Here is a 17,500-nt window from a genome sequence, read left to right on the forward strand (position 1 = left end):
GGGTGTTTGAGGTATATGGGGTATCTGAGGTATATGGGGTGTTTGAGGTATATGGGGTATCTGAGGTATATGGGGTGTTTGAGGTATATGGGTATCTGAGGTATATGGGGTGTTTGAGGTATATGGGGTGTTTGAGGTATATGGGGTGTTTGAGGTATATGGGGTGTTTGTGGTATATGGGGTGTTTGAGGTATATGGGGTGTTTGAGGTATATGGGGTGTTTGAGGTATATGGGGTGTTTGAGGTATATGGGGTGTTTGAGGTATATGGGGTGTTTGTGGTATATGGTTATCTGAGGTATATGGGGTGTTTGAGGTATATGGGGTGTTTGAGGTATATGGGGTATCTGAGGTATATGGGGTGTTTGTGGTATATGGGGTGTTTGAGGTATATGGGGTGTTTGAGGTATATGGGGTATCTGAGGTATATGGGGTGTTTGAGGTATATGGGGTGTTTGTGGTATATGGTTATCTGAGGTATATGGGGTATCTGAGGTATATGGGGTGTTTGAGGTATATGGGGTATCTGAGGTATATGGGGTGTTTGAGGTATATGGGGTATCTGAGGTATATGGGGTGTTTGAGGTATATGGGGTGTTTGTGGTATATGGTTATCTGAGGTATATGGGGTATCTGAGGTATATGGGGTGTTTGAGGTATATGGGGTATCTGAGGTATATGGGGTGTTTGAGGTATATGGGTATCTGAGGTATATGGGGTGTTTGAGGTATATGGGGTGTTTGAGGTATATGGGGTGTTTGAGGTATATGGGGTGTTTGAGGTATATGGGGTATCTGAGGTATATGGGGTATCTGAGGTATATGGGGTGTTTGAGGTATATGGGGTGTTTGAGGTATATGGGGTATCTGAGGTATATGGGGTGTTTGAGGTATATGGGGTGTTTGAGGTATATGGGGTATCTGAGGTATATGGGGTATCTGAGGTATATGGGGTGTTTGAGGTATATGGGGTGTTTGAGGTATATGGGGTGTTTGAGGTATATGGGGTATCTGAGGTATATGGGGTGTTTGAGGTATATGGGGTATCTGAGGTATATGGGGTGTTTGAGGTATATGGGGTATCTGAGGTATATGGGGTGTTTGAGGTATATGGGGTATTTGTGGTATATGGGGTGTTTGAGGTATATGGGGTGTCTGAGGTATATGGGGTGTTTGAGGTATATGGGGTGTTTGAGGTATATGGGGTGTTTGTGGTATATGGGGTGTTTGTGGTATATGGGGTGTTTGATGTATATGGGGTATTTGAGGTATATGGGGTGTTTGAGGTATATGGGGTATTTGAGGTATATGGGGTGTTTGAGGTATATGGGGTGTTTGAGGTATATGGGGTGTTTGATGTATATGGGGTATCTGAGGTATATGGGGTGTTGGAGGTATATGGGGTGTTTGTGGTATATGGGGTGTTTGAGGTATATGGGGTATCTGAGGTATATGGGGTGTTTGTGGTATATGGGGTGTTTGAGGTATATGGGGTATCTGAGGTATATGGGGTGTTTGAGGTATATGGGGTGTTTGAGGTATATGGGGTATCTGAGGTATATGGGGTGTTTGAGGTATATGGGGTGTTTGAGGTATATGGGGTGTTTGATGTATATGGGGTGTTTGAGGTATATGGGGTGTTTGAGGTATATGGGGTGTTTGAGGTATATGGGGTGTTTGAGGTATATGGGTTTGAGGTATATGGGGTGTTTGAGGGTATATGGGGTGTTTGAGGTATATGGGGTGTTTGAGGTATATGGGGTGTTTGAGGTATATGGGGTGTTTGAGGTATATGGGGTGTTTGAGGTATATGGGGTGTTTGAGGTATATGGGGTGTTTGAGGTATATGGGGTGTTTGAGGTATATGGGGTGTTTGAGGTATATGGGGTGTTTGAGGTATATGGGGTGTTTGAGGTATATGGGGTATCTGAGGTATATGGGGTGTTTGAGGTATATGGGGTGTTTGAGGTATATGGGGTGTTTGAGGTATATGGGGTGTTTGAGGTATATGGGGTGTTTGAGGTATATGGGGTGTTTGAGGTATATGGGGTGTTTGAGGTATATGGGGTGTTTGAGGTATATGGGGTGTTTGAGGTATATGGGGTGTTTGAGGTATATGGGGTGTTTGAGGTATATGGGGTGTTTGAGGTATATGGGGTGTCTGAGGTATATGGGGTGTTTGAGGTATATGGGGTGTTTGAGGTATATGGGGTGTTTGAGGTATATGGGGTGTTTGAGGTATATGGGGTGTTTGAGGTATATGGGGTGTTTGAGGTATATGGGGTGTTTGAGGTATATGGGGTGTTTGAGGTATATGGGGTGTTTGAGGTATATGGGGTGTTTGAGGTATATGGGGTGTTTGAGGTATATGGGGTGTTTGAGGTATATGGGGTGTTTGAGGTATGTTGGGGTATATGGGGTGTTTGAGGTATATGGGGTGTTTGAGGTATATGGGGTGTTTGAGGTTATGGGGTGTTTGAGGTATATGGGGTGTTTGAGGTATATGGGGTGTTTGAGGTATATGGGGTGTTTGAGGTATATGGGGTGTTTGAGGTATATGGGGTGTTTGAGGTATATGGGGTGTTCTGAGGTATATGGGGTGTTTGAGGTATATGGGGTGTTTGAGGTATATGGGGTGTTTGAGGTATATGGGGTGTTTGATATATGGGGTGAGGTATATGGGGTGTTTGAGGTATATGGGGTATTTGAGGTATATGGGGTGTTTGAGGTATATGGGGTGTTTGAGGTATATGGGGTGTTTGAGGTATATGGGGTGTTTGAGGTATATGGGGTGTTGGTATATGGGGTGTTTGAGGTATATGGGGTGTTTGAGGTATATGGGGTGTTTGAGGTATATGGGGTGTTTGAGGTATATGGGGTGTTTGAGGTATATGGGGTATCTGAGGTATATGGGGTGTTTGAGGTATATGGGGTGTTTGTGGTATATGGGGTGTTTGAGGTATATGGGGTATCTGAGGTATATGGGGTATCTGAGGTATATGGGGTGTTTGAGGTATATGGGGTGTTTGAGGTATATGGGGTATCTGAGGTATATGGGGTATCTGAGGTATATGGGGTGTTTGAGGTATATGGGGTGTTTGAGGTATATGGGGTGTTTGAGGTATATGGGGTGTTTGAGGTATATGGGGTTATCTGAGGTATATGGGGTGTTTGAGGTATATGGGGTGTTTGAGGTATATGGGGTATCTGAGGTATATGGGGTGTTTGAGGTATATGGGGTGTTTGAGGTATATGGGGTGTTTGTGGTATATGGGGTGTTTGTGGTATATGTGGTGTTTGAGGTATATGGGTATCTGAGGTATATGGGGTGTTTGATGTATATGGGGTGTTTGAGGTATATGGGGTGTTTGAGGTATATGGGGTGTTTGAGGTATATGGGGTGTTTGAGGTATATGGGGTATCTGAGGTATATGGGGTATCTGAGGTATATGGGGTGTTTGAGGTATATGGGGTGTTTGTATATGGTATATGGGGTGTTTGAGGTATATGGGGTATCTGAGGTATATGGGGTATCTGAGGTATATGGGGTGTTTGAGGTATATGGGGTGTTTGAGGTATATGGGGTATCTGAGGTATATGGGGTATCTGAGGTATATGGGGTGTTTGAGGTATATGGGGTGTTTGAGGTATATGGGGTATTTGTGGTATATGGGGTGTTTGATGTATATGGGGTGTTTGAGGTATATGGGTATCTAAGGTATATGGGGTGTTTGAGGTATATGGGTATCTAAGGTATATGGGGTGTTTGAGGTATATGGGGTATCTAAGGTATATGGGGTATCTGAGGTATATGGGGTGTTTGAGGTATATGGGGTGTTTGAGGTATATGGGGTGTTTGAGGTATATGGGGTATTTGTGGTATATGGGGTGTTTGATGTATATGGGGTGTTTGAGGTATATGGGTATCTAAGGTATATGGGGTGTTTGAGGTATATGGGGTATTTGAGGTATATGGGTATCTGAGGTATATGGGGTGTTTGTGGTATATGGGGTGTTTGAGGTATATGGGGTGTTTGAGGTATATGGGGTGTTTGTGGTATATGGGGTGTTTGAGGTATATGGGTATCTGAGGTATATGGGGTGTTTGAGGTATATGGGGTGTTTGTGGTATATGGGGTGTTTGAGGTATATGGGGTGTTTGTGGTATATGGGGTGTTTGAGGTATATGGGGTGTTTGAGGTATATGGGGTGTTTGTGGTATATGGGGTGTTTGAGGTATATGGGGTGTTTGAGGTATATGGGGTGTTTGTGGTATATGGGGTGTTTGAGGTATATGGGGTATCTGAGGTATATGGGGTATCTGAGGTATATGGGGTATCTGAGGTATATGGGGTGTTTGAGGTATATGGGGTGTTTGAGGTATATGGGGTGTTTGAGGTATATGGGGTGTTTGTGGTATATGGGGTGTTTGAGGTATATGGGGTATCTGAGGTATATGGGGTATCTGAGGTATATGGGGTATCTGAGGTATATGGGGTGTTTGAGGTATATGGGGTGTTTGAGGTATATGGGGTGTTTGTGGTATATGGGGTGTTTGTGGTATATGGGGTGTTTGTGGTATATGGGGTGTTTGAGGTATATGGGTATCTGAGGTATATGGGGTGTTTGTGGTATATGGGGTGTTTGAGGTATATGGGGTGTTTGAGGTATATGGGGTGTTTGAGGTATATGGGGTGTTTGAGGTATATGGGGTGTTTGAGGTATATGGGGTATCTGAGGTATATGGGGTGTTTGAGGTATATGGGGTATCTGAGGTATATGGGGTGTTTGAGGTATATGGGGTGTCTGAGGTATATGGGGTGTTTGTGGTATATGGGGTGTTTGAGGTATATGGGGTGTCTGAGGTATATGGGGTGTTTGTGGTATATGGGGTGTTTGAGGTATATGGGGTATCTGAGGTATATGGGGTGTTTGAGGTATATGGGGTGTTTGAGGTATATGGGGTATCTGAGGTATATGGGGTGTTTGAGGTATATGGGGTATCTGTGGTATATGGGGTGTTTGTGGTATATGGGGTGTTTGTGGTATATGGGGTGTTTGAGGTATATGGGGTGTTTGAGGTATATGGGGTGTTTGAGGTATATGGGGTATCTGAGGTATATGGGGTGTTTGAGGTATATGGGGTGTTTGAGGTATATGGGGTGTTTGAGGTATATGGGGTGTTTGAGGTATATGGGGTGTTTGAGGTATATGGGGTGTTTGAGGTATATGGGGTGTTTGATGTATATGGGGTATTGGAGGTATATGGGTATCTAAGGTATATGGGGTGTTTGAGGTATATGGGGTGTTTGAGGTATATGGGGTGTTTGAGGTATATGGGGTGTTTGATGTATATGGGGTGTTGGAGGTATATGGGGTGTTTGTGGTATATGGGGTGTTTGAGGTATATGGGGTGTTTGAGGTATATGGGGTGTTTGAGGTATATGGGGTGTTTGAGGTATATGGGGTATCTGAGGTATATGGGGTATCTGAGGTATATGGGGTGTTTGAGGTATATGGGGTGTTTGTGGTATATGGGGTGTTTGAGGTATATGGGGTATCTGAGGTATATGGGGTATCTGAGGTATATGGGGTATCTGAGGTATATGGGGTGTTTGAGGTATATGGGGTGTTGGAGGTATATGGGGTGTTTGAGGTATATGGGGTGTTTGAGGTATATGGGTATCTGAGGTATATGGGGTGTTTGAGGTATATGGGGTGTTTGAGGTATATGGGGTGTTTGAGGTATATGGGGTATCTGAGGTATATGGGGTATCTGAGGTATATGGGGTGTTTGAGGTATATGGGGTGTTTGTGGTATATGGGGTGTTTGAGGTATATGGGGTATCTGAGGTATATGGGGTATCTGAGGTATATGGGGTGTTTGAGGTATATGGGGTGTTTGAGGTATATGGGGTATCTGAGGTATATGGGGTATCTGAGGTATATGGGGTGTTTGAGGTATATGGGGTGTTTGAGGTATATGGGGTGTTTGTGGTATATGGGGTGTTTGAGGTATATGGTTATCTGAGGTATATGGGGTGTTTGAGGTATATGGGGTGTTTGAGGTATATGGGGTATCTGAGGTATATGGGGTGTTTGAGGTATATGGGGTGTTTGAGGTATATGGGGTGTTTGTGGTATATGGGGTGTTTGTGGTATATGTGGTGTTTGAGGTATATGGGTATCTGAGGTATATGGGGTGTTTGATGTATATGGGGTGTTTGAGGTATATGGGGTGTTTGAGGTATATGGGGTGTTTGAGGTATATGGGGTGTTTGAGGTATATGGGGTATCTGAGGTATATGGGGTATCTGAGGTATATGGGGTGTTTGAGGTATATGGGGTGTTTGTGGTATATGGGGTGTTTGAGGTATATGGGGTATCTGAGGTATATGGGGTATCTGAGGTATATGGGGTGTTTGAGGTATATGGGGTGTTTGAGGTATATGGGGTATCTGAGGTATATGGGGTATCTGAGGTATATGGGGTGTTTGAGGTATATGGGGTGTTTGAGGTATATGGGGTATTTGTGGTATATGGGGTGTTTGATGTATATGGGGTGTTTGAGGTATATGGGTATCTAAGGTATATGGGGTGTTTGAGGTATATGGGTATCTAAGGTATATGGGGTGTTTGAGGTATATGGGGTATCTAAGGTATATGGGGTATCTGAGGTATATGGGGTGTTTGAGGTATATGGGGTGTTTGAGGTATATGGGGTGTTTGAGGTATATGGGGTATTTGTGGTATATGGGGTGTTTGATGTATATGGGGTGTTTGAGGTATATGGGTATCTAAGGTATATGGGGTGTTTGAGGTATATGGGGTATTTGAGGTATATGGGTATCTGAGGTATATGGGGTGTTTGTGGTATATGGGGTGTTTGAGGTATATGGGGTGTTTGAGGTATATGGGGTGTTTGTGGTATATGGGGTGTTTGAGGTATATGGGTATCTGAGGTATATGGGGTGTTTGAGGTATATGGGGTGTTTGTGGTATATGGGGTGTTTGAGGTATATGGGGTGTTTGTGGTATATGGGGTGTTTGAGGTATATGGGGTGTTTGAGGTATATGGGGTGTTTGTGGTATATGGGGTGTTTGAGGTATATGGGGTGTTTGAGGTATATGGGGTGTTTGTGGTATATGGGGTGTTTGAGGTATATGGGGTATCTGAGGTATATGGGGTATCTGAGGTATATGGGGTATCTGAGGTATATGGGGTGTTTGAGGTATATGGGGTGTTTGAGGTATATGGGGTGTTTGAGGTATATGGGGTGTTTGTGGTATATGGGGTGTTTGAGGTATATGGGGTATCTGAGGTATATGGGGTATCTGAGGTATATGGGGTATCTGAGGTATATGGGGTGTTTGAGGTATATGGGGTGTTTGAGGTATATGGGGTGTTTGTGGTATATGGGGTGTTTGTGGTATATGGGGTGTTTGTGGTATATGGGGTGTTTGAGGTATATGGGTATCTGAGGTATATGGGGTGTTTGTGGTATATGGGGTGTTTGAGGTATATGGGGTGTTTGAGGTATATGGGGTGTTTGAGGTATATGGGGTGTTTGAGGTATATGGGGTGTTTGAGGTATATGGGGTATCTGAGGTATATGGGGTGTTTGAGGTATATGGGGTATCTGAGGTATATGGGGTGTTTGAGGTATATGGGGTGTCTGAGGTATATGGGGTGTTTGTGGTATATGGGGTGTTTGAGGTATATGGGGTGTCTGAGGTATATGGGGTGTTTGTGGTATATGGGGTGTTTGAGGTATATGGGGTATCTGAGGTATATGGGGTGTTTGAGGTATATGGGGTGTTTGAGGTATATGGGGTATCTGAGGTATATGGGGTGTTTGAGGTATATGGGGTATCTGTGGTATATGGGGTGTTTGTGGTATATGGGGTGTTTGTGGTATATGGGGTGTTTGAGGTATATGGGGTGTTTGAGGTATATGGGGTGTTTGAGGTATATGGGGTATCTGAGTAGTATATGGGGTGTTTGAGGTATATGGGGTGTTTGAGGTATATGGGGTGTTTGAGGTATATGGGGTGTTTGAGGTATATGGGGTGTTTGAGGTATATGGGGTGTTTGAGGTATATGGGGTATCTGAGGTATATGGGGTATCTGAGGTATATGGGGTGTTTGAGGTATATGGGGTGTTTGAGGTATATGGGGTGTTTGAGGTATATGGGGTGTTTGAGGTATATGGGGTATCTGAGGTATATGGGGTGTTTGAGGTATATGGGGTGTTTGTGGTATATGGGGTGTTTGAGGTATATGGGGTATCTGAGGTATATGGGGTATCTGAGGTATATGGGGTATCTGAGGTATATGGGGTGTTTGAGGTATATGGGTTGTTTGAGGTATATGGGGTGTTTGTGGTATATGGGGTGTTTGTGGTATATGGGGTGTTTGAGGTATATGGGGTATCTGAGGTATATGGGGTGTTTGTGGTATATGGGGTGTTTGAGGTATATGGGGTGTTTGAGGTATATGGGGTGTTTGAGGTATATGGGGTGTTTGAGGTATATGGGGTGTTTGTGGTATATGGGGTGTTTGAGGTATATGGGTATCTGAGGTATATGGGGTGTTTGAGGTATATGGGGTGTTTGTGGTATATGGTTATCTGAGGTATATGGGGTGTTTGAGGTATATGGGGTGTTTGAGGTATATGGGGTGTTTGTGTGTAACCATGGTGATAGCATTTCCACTTCCTACCCCACTAGTCTGAATGTGTAACCATGGTGACAGCATTCCCACTTCCTACCCCACTTGTCTGAATGTGTAACCATGGTGACAACATTTCCACTTCCTACCCCACTAGTCTGTCTGAATGTGTAACTATGGTGACAGCATTTCCACTTCCTACCCCACTCGTCTGAATGTGTAACCATGGTGACAGCATTCCCACTTCCTACCCCACTAGTCTGAATGTATAACCATGGTGACAGCATTTCCACTTCCTACCCCACTAGTCTGTCTGAATGTGTAACTATGGTGACAGCATTTCCACTTCCTACCCCACTAGTCTGTCTGAATGTGTAACTATGGTGACAGCATTTCCACTTCAACCCCACTAGTCTGTCTGAATGTGTAACTATGGTGACAGCATTTCCACTTCCTACCCCACTAGTCTGAATGTGTAACCATGGTGACAGCATTCCCACTTCCTACCCCACTAGTCTGAATGTGTAACCATGGTGACAGCATTCCTACTTCCTACCCCACTAGTCTGAATGTGAAACCATGGTGACAGCATTTCCACTTCCTACCCCACTAGTCTGAATGTGTAACCATGGGTGACAACATTTCCACTTCCTACCACACTAGTCTGAATGTGTAACCATGGTGACAACATTCCCACTTCCTACCCCACTAGTCTGAGTGTGGAACCATGGTGACAGCATTTCCACTTCCTACCCCACTAGTCTGAATGTGTAACCATGGTGACAGCATTCCCACTTCCTACCCCACTAGTCTGAATGTGTAACCATGGTGAAAGCATGTCCACTTCCTATCCCACTAGTCTGAATGTGTAGCCATGGTGACAACATTCCCACTTCCTACCCCACTAGTCTGAATGTGTAGCCATGGTGACAACATTTCCACTTCCTACCCCACTAGTCTGAATGTGTAACCATGGTGACAGCATTTCCACTTCCTACCCCACTAGTCTGAATGTGTAGCCATGGTGATAACATTTCCACTTCCTACCCCACTAGTCTGAATGTGTAACCATGGTGACAGCATTACCACTTCCTACCCCACTAGTCTGAATGTGTAACCATGGTGACAGCAGTACCACTTCCTACCCCACTAGTCTGAATGTGTAACCATGGTGACAGCATTTCCACTTCCTACCCCACTAGTCTGAATGTGTAGCCATGGTGATAACATTTCCACTTCCTACCCCACTAGTCTGAATGTGTAGCCATGGTGACAACATTTCCACTTCCTACCCCACTAGTCTGAATGTGTAACCATGGTGACAGCATTTCCACTTCCTACCCCACTAGGCTGAATGTGTAGCCATGGTGATAACATTTCCACTTCCTACCCCACTAGTCTGAATGTGTAACCATGGTGACAGCATTACCACTTCCTACCCCACTAGTCTGAATGTGTAACCATGGTGACAGCATTTCCACTTCCTACCCCACTCGTCTGAATGTATAGCCATGGTGACAGCATTTCCACTTCCTACCCCACTAGTCTGAATGTGTAACCATGGTGACAGCATTTCCACTTCCTACCCCACTAGTCTGAATGTGTAACCATGGTGATAGCTGGCGTGTATAAGGTCCTTTCTTGTTGGTCCAAAACATTTGTTTGAGATTCATGATATATTGTGGAACATCCTATTAGTCCGATGGAGTTTTTTTTTGTGTGTTTTGGATTGGGTTTTGGATTGGGTTTTGGATTGGGTTTCGGATTGGGTTTTGGATTGGGTTTTGGATTGGGTTTTGGATTGGGTTTTGGATTGGGTTTTGAATTGGGTTTTGGATTGGGTTTTGGATTGGGTTTTGAATTGGGTTTTGGATTGGGTTTTGGATTGGGTTTTGGATTGGGTTTTGGATTGGGTTTTGGATTGGGTTTTGGATTGGGTTTTGGATTGGGTTTTGGGTTTGTAAACAACCCTCATTTCCATCAGTGTCAACTAGTTGTCTTACCTTTGAGCATATCAATAAACAATGTGTTTTTACTGTACGGTAGTATGACCAGGCTTACCTGTTGGCATCCAGGGGTCTGCTGTGGGCTTCACTCTGGTGTTGGCCTGTTCCCAATCTAGATCGTCCTCTCTCCCCTGGCTGTACCCGCAGGCTGCGAACGGCTTGTCAAACTCACAATCACCTGTTACAAAAGACAGAAGAGAATCATTCACAATTGATATTGTTCCTTCTAACTCCACACTTGTAATGAATGAACACATACTCTAAATTCATAACATTCTTCTACTCAGCTTTAACTCTTTTTATCCCCCCTCCCCCCAAAAAACATAAGCATCGATATTCATAATGCAATAAGATGCTGAGATGGTGAGATGCTGAGATGCTGAGATGGTGAGATGCTGAGATGCTGAGATGGTGAGATGCTGAGATGCTGAGATGATGAGATGGTGAGATGCTGAAATTATGAGATGGTGAGATGCTGAGATGGTGAGATGCTGAGATGGTGAGATGCTGAGATGGTGAGATGCTGAGATGGTGAGATGCTGAGATGGTGAGATGCTGAAATGATGAGATGGTGAGATGATGAGATGCTGAGATGGTGAGATGCTGAAATGATGAGATGGTGAGATGATGAGATGGTGAGATGCTGAGATGGTGAGATGGTGAGATGCTGAGATGCTGAGATGGTGAGATGCTGAGATGGTGAGATGCTGAAATGATGAGATGGTGAGATGATGAGATGCTGAGATGGTGAGATGCTGAAATGATGAGATGGTGAGATGATGAGATGGTGAGATGCTGAGATGGTGAGATGGTGAGATGATGAGATGGTGAGATGGTGAGATGGTGAGATGCTGAGAAGGTGAGATGGTGAGATGGTGAGATGCTGAGAAGGTGAGATGGTGAGATGCTGAGATGCTGAGATGCGGAGATGCTGAGATGGTGAGATGGTGAGATGCTGAGATGCTGAGATGGTGTGATGCTGAGATGGTGAGATGCTGAGATGGTGAGATGCTGAGATGCTGAGATGCTGAGATGGTGAGATGCTGAGATGGTGAGATGGTGAGATGCTGAGATGCTGAGATGGTGAGATGCTGAGATGCTGAGATGGTGAGATGCTGAGATGCTGAGATGGTGAGATGCTGAGATGCTGAGATGGTGAGATGGTGTGATGCTGAGATGGTGAGATGCTGAGATGGTGAGATGGTGAGATGGTGAGATGCTGAGATGCTGAGATGCTGAGATGGTGAGATGATGAGATGCTGAGATGCTGAGATGCTGAGATGCTGAGATGGTGAGATGGTGAGATGCAGATGCTGAGATGGGTTTTAAATTGAGACAAAGTAAAGAATTACTGCAGCCGTCGAAGCACAACACACATTAGCGTCATTAGCCAACACGGCAGTCCAATTTCATGTCAGGCGTAGGCTATACGGTACCCTATTCCCTGTGTGTGTGTGTATGTGTGTGTGTGTGTGTGTGTGTGTGTGTGTGTGTGTGTGTGTGTGTGTGTGTGTGTGTGTGTGTGTGTGTGTGTGTGTGTGTGTGTGTGTGTGTGTGTGTGTGTGTGTCAGGCGTAGGCTATACGCTACCCTATTCCCTATGGCCCTGGTCAACACTACAACCTCTGAGGCAGTCATTTACTCACACTACAACCTCTGAGGCAGTCATTTAGTCACACTACAACCTCTGAGGCAGTCACACTACATCCTCTGAGGCAGTCATTTAGACAACACTACAACCTCTGAGGCAGTCACACTACATCCTCTGAGGCAGTCATTTGGTCAACACTACATCCTCTGAGGCAGTCATTTAGTCAACACTACAACCTCTGAGGCAGTCATTTGGTCAACACTACAACCTCTGAGGCAGTCATTTAGTCAACACTACATCCTCTGAGGCAGTCATTTGGTCAACACTACAACCTCTGAGGCAGTCACACTACAACCTCTGAGGCAGTCATTTGGTCAACACTACAACCTCTGAGGCAGTCACACTACAACCTCTGAGGCAGTCACACTACAACCTCTGAGGTAGTCACACTACAACCTCTGAGGCAGTCACACTACAACCTCTGAGGCAGTCACACTACAACCTCTGAGGCAGTCACACTACAACCTCTGAGGCAGTCACACTACAACCTCTGAGGTAGTCACACTACAACCTCTGAGGCAGTCACACTACAACCTCTGAGGCAGTCACACTACAACCTCTGAGGTAGTCATTTGGTCAACACTACAACCTCTGAGGCAGTCATGTAGACAACACTACAACCTCTGAGGCAGTCACACTACAACCTCTGAGGCAGTCATTTGGTCAACACTACATCCTCTGAGGCAGTCATTTAGTCAACACTACATCCTCTGAGGCAGTCACACTACAACCTCTGAGGCAGTCATTTGGTCAACACTACAACCTCTGAGGTAGTCATTTGGTCAACACTAAAACCTCTGAGGCAGTCATTTGGTCAACACTACAACCTCTGAGGCAGTCACACTACAACCTCTGAGGTAGTCATTTGGTCAACACTACAACCTCTGAGGCAGTCATTTGGTCAACACTACAACCTCTGAGGCAGTCATTTGGTCAACACTACAACCTCTGAGGCAGTCATTTGGTCAACACTACAACCTCTGAGGCAGTCATTTAGTCAACACTACAACCTCTGAGGCAGTCATTTAGTCAACACTACAACCTCTGAGGTAGTCATTTAGTCAACACTACAACCTCTGAGGTAGTCATTTGGTCAACACTACATCCTCTGAGGCAGTCATTTGGTCAACACTACATCCTCTGAGGCAGTCACACTACAACCTCTGAGGCAGTCATTTGGTCAACACTACATCCTCTGAGGCAGTCATTTGGTCAACACTACATCCTCTGAGGCAGTCATTTGGTCAACACTGCAACCTCTGAGGCAGTCATTTGGTCAACACTACAACCTCTGAGGCAGTCATTTGGTCAACACTACAACCTCTGAGGCAGTCATTTAGACAACACTACAACCTCTGAGGCAGTCATTTGGTCAACACTACATCCTCTGAGGTAGTCATTTAGTCAACACTACAACCTCTGAGGCAGTCATTTAGTCACACTACATCCTCTGAGGCAGTCACACTACATCCTCTGAGGCAGTCACACTACAACCTCTGAGGCAGTCATTTGGTCAACACTACAACCTCTGAGGCAGTCATTTGGTCAACACTACAACCTCTGAGGCAGTCATTTAGACAACACTACATCCTCTGAGGCAGTCATTTGGTCAACACTACAACCTCTGAGGCAGTCACACTACATCCTCTGAGGCAGTCATTTGGTCAACACTACATCCTCTGAGGCAGTCATTTGGTCAACACTACAACCTCTGAGGCAGTCACACTACATCCTCTGAGGCAGTCATTTGGTCAACACTACATCCTCTGAGGCAGTCATTTGGTCAACACTACATCCTCTGAGGTAGTCATTTGGACAACACTACAACCTCTGAGGCAGTCATTTGGACAACACTACATCCTCTGAGGCAGTCATTTAGTCAACACTACATCCTCTGAGGCAGTCATTTGGTCAACACTACATCCTCTGAGGCAGTCATTTAGACAACACTACATCCTCTGAGGCAGTCACACTACAACCTCTGAGGCAGTCATTTGGTCAACACTACAACCTCTGAGGTAGTCATTTGGACAACACTACATCCTCTGAGGCAGTCATTTAGTCAACACTACATCCTCTGAGGCAGTCATTTGGTCAACACTACATCCTCTGAGGCAGTCATTTAGACAACACTACATCCTCTGAGGCAGTCACACTACAACCTCTGAGGCAGTCATTTGGTCAACACTACATCCTCTGAGGCAGTCATTTAGACAACACTACATCCTCTGAGGCAGTCATTTGGTCAACACTACAACCTCTGAGGCAGTCATTTGGTCAACACTACATCCTCTGAGGTAGTCATTTGGTCAACACTACATCCTCTGAGGCAGTCATTTGGTCAACACTACATCCTCTGAGGCAGTCATTTGGTCAACACTACAACCTCTGAGGCAGTCATTTGGTCAACACTACAACCTCTGAGGCAGTCATTTGAACTGCTCATCAATTTAACTGATTTATTACTCTGCCATTTCAAAGTTATGCCCCCCTCCATCCTTGACTTTCACTAAATCAGTCTATATAACACACTGGCATTGTTAGAATCACTATCACAAACACAATTGGAGTTATAAACCACTTTTAGGGGGACAGTTTTGCCCCTCCTTCTCCTGACAGTACAGATGTAGGATCTTAATTTGAGCCACTTTTTTACAGCATGAAAATGTATCCTGCAGCAACAGGAAATGTGAATTATTAGCCACTTTTTTACTTTTTTACAGCATTTTTTACAGCATGAAAATGTATCCTGCAGCAACAGAAAATGTGAATTATTATGTGGATTATAATTAATGGACATTTTTGTATGGGTTTATACATTTTTTCGTACGGTAAAAATTAAGTCTGGCATTTCAAAGTGGAAATTACAAACTTCAGAAGCCTTTTTAAACCTAAAAGAGACTACACTTTAAAAAATGTCCTGCAACAGGGCGATCAAATTAAGATCCTACATCTATAGGGCCTCCTTCTTCCAATAGTTGAAGGTGCCATGCCCAGTTATTCACCCTGATAATTGCCTGGAAACTACACTGAACCTAATTTCACACATTTAACAACAGATTGAAATAAATGAAGTACAGTATGATGGGTATAAATGGAGAGAGAGAGGGGAAGCAGACAATGGATCAGACGGCTGTAAGGAGGCTCCCGTCGTTGGTCTGTTGCTGTGTTCTACAACATGCTTGATTTGACTGCTATTTGGTCTTTTTTTTTTTTGTTTGTTTAGTTTTTAATTGAAAAAACGTAGCAGCGACTCTTCCTGGTGTCACAAAACATGAAACATATTAATAGGCAAGAACAGCCCAAGGACAAAACTACATGAAATAAAAAAATATATATTTAAAAAGGGACACGTAGCCTACATATCAATAGCAATACACACACAAACTATCTATATGAGATGGAACCTAGTTACCTGCAATAGGAATACCTAGGATAGGATAAGTAATCCTTCTCACCACCCCCACCCCTAAAAGATTTAGATGCACTAGTGTAAAGTGGCTGTTCCACTGGATGTCATAAGGTGAATGCACCAATTTGTAAGTCGCTCTGGATAAGAGCGTCTGCTAAATGACTTAAATGTAAATGTAAAATACTGTATGCTTTCTTGAATTTGTTCTGGATTTGGGGACTGTGAAAGACCCCTGGTGACATGTCAGGTGGGGGTGAGTGTGTGTGTCAGTGCTGTGTGTAAGTTGACTATGCAAACGATTTTGAACTTTCAATACATTTCTGTTTCTTATAAATAACAAGAAGTGGTCAAATAGGGGAGAGGTGCAGTCAGTCTCTCCTCAACTCTTAGCCAAGAGAGACTAGCATAGTATTTATATCAGCCCTCTGATTACAATGAAGAGCAAGACGTGCCCCTCTGTTCTGGGGCTGGCTGCAGCTTAATAACCAGGTCCTTCTTTGCAACTCTTGACCATATGACTGGACAATAATCAAGATAAGATAAAACTAGAGCCTGCAGGACTTGCTTTTTGGAGCTGAGCTCCCTGCTATCAACGCACAACGTGTTGTTCAAGCAGTGTATGAACGACACCATGCCTAGGAGATACTTCGTCATGAGTCTGGCACAACAGGCTACATGACAGACGTATAAGGACCAAGGCAGCAGAAAAGATTCCACGCCAGCTGCTGCTGCGGGAGCTAAATTGCACACAGTTCCCAGGGAGGAGACAGTTCCAGGTGGCCAGATGCTCAAAGAACAGAAACCCCAAGAAACCTGTGACACCTGCAAGCGACTTGTTTGTGGGAAGTGATGCGAGCAAGTGATGTGTCGACTGTTAGGACAAGGAATAACAGCTAAATGAAATCCCAACTTGTGCCATTGTGTGAAGATGCAGACCTTGTCAGCCAGGCAATAACTGTCTTGCTGACAGTGTGTCTTGGTGGTTGGGGTCTTGGTGGTTGGGGTCTTGGTGGTTGAGGATCTTGGTGGTTGGGGTCTTGGTGGTTGGGGTCTTGGTGGTTGAGGATCTTGGTGGTTGAGGATCTTGGTGGTTGGGGTCTTGGTGGTTGAGGATCTTGGTGTTTGGGGTCTTGGTAGTTGAGGATCTTGGTGTTTGGGGTCTTGGTGGTGGGGGACTTTGGTGGTTGAGGATCTTGGTGGTTGGGGTCTTGGTGGTTGAGGATCTTGGTGGTTGGGGTCTTGGTGGTTGGGGTCTTGGTGGTTGAGGTCTTTGTGGTTGAGGATCTTGGTGGTTGGGGTCTTGGTGGTTGGGGTCTTGGTGGTTGAGGATCTTGGTGGTTGGGGTCTTGGTGGTTGGGGTCTTGGTGGTTGAGGATCTTGGTGGTTGGGATCTTGGTGGTTGAGGATCTTGGTGGTTGGGGTCTTGGTGGTTGGGGTCTTGGTGGTTGAGGATCTTGGTGGTTGGGGTCTTGGTGGTTGAGGATATTGGTGGTTGAGGATCTTGGTGGTTGAGGATCTTGGTGGTTGGGGTCTTTATTTTATTTTGTCATTATAATAGAAGCTGTTCCAACACACATGCTGTCTGTTTCATAGTTGGAATAAAGGCACTACATTAATAAAATCGATTGAACTCTCAATGAATAATGGGGTCGCAGGTAGCCTAGTTGTTACAGCATTGGTCTAGTAACCGGAATGTTAAAAGATCGAATCCCCAAGCTGACAAGGTAAACATCTGTCGTCCTGCCCCTTTTAAAGGCAGTTAA

General features: G+C 44.7%; 1 protein-coding gene across 1 annotated transcript in view; it reads right to left on the reverse strand.

Moving 5' to 3' along the window:
• LOC127910876 (receptor-type tyrosine-protein phosphatase mu-like) overlaps nucleotides 1–17,500 on the reverse strand; it is a 688,506-nt gene that overhangs the window by 556,240 nt on the left and 114,766 nt on the right. The window contains exon 2 of the mRNA XM_052475958.1: nucleotides 10,731–10,853. Coding sequence (XP_052331918.1) covers nucleotides 10,731–10,853 — 123 coding nt within the window. The remainder of the gene's footprint in view (nucleotides 1–10,730; nucleotides 10,854–17,500) is intronic.

The sequence above is a fragment of the Oncorhynchus keta genome, chromosome 23 (assembly GCF_023373465.1).
Source record: "Oncorhynchus keta strain PuntledgeMale-10-30-2019 chromosome 23, Oket_V2, whole genome shotgun sequence".
In the NCBI taxonomy this organism is placed as follows: domain Eukaryota; kingdom Metazoa; phylum Chordata; class Actinopteri; order Salmoniformes; family Salmonidae; genus Oncorhynchus; species Oncorhynchus keta.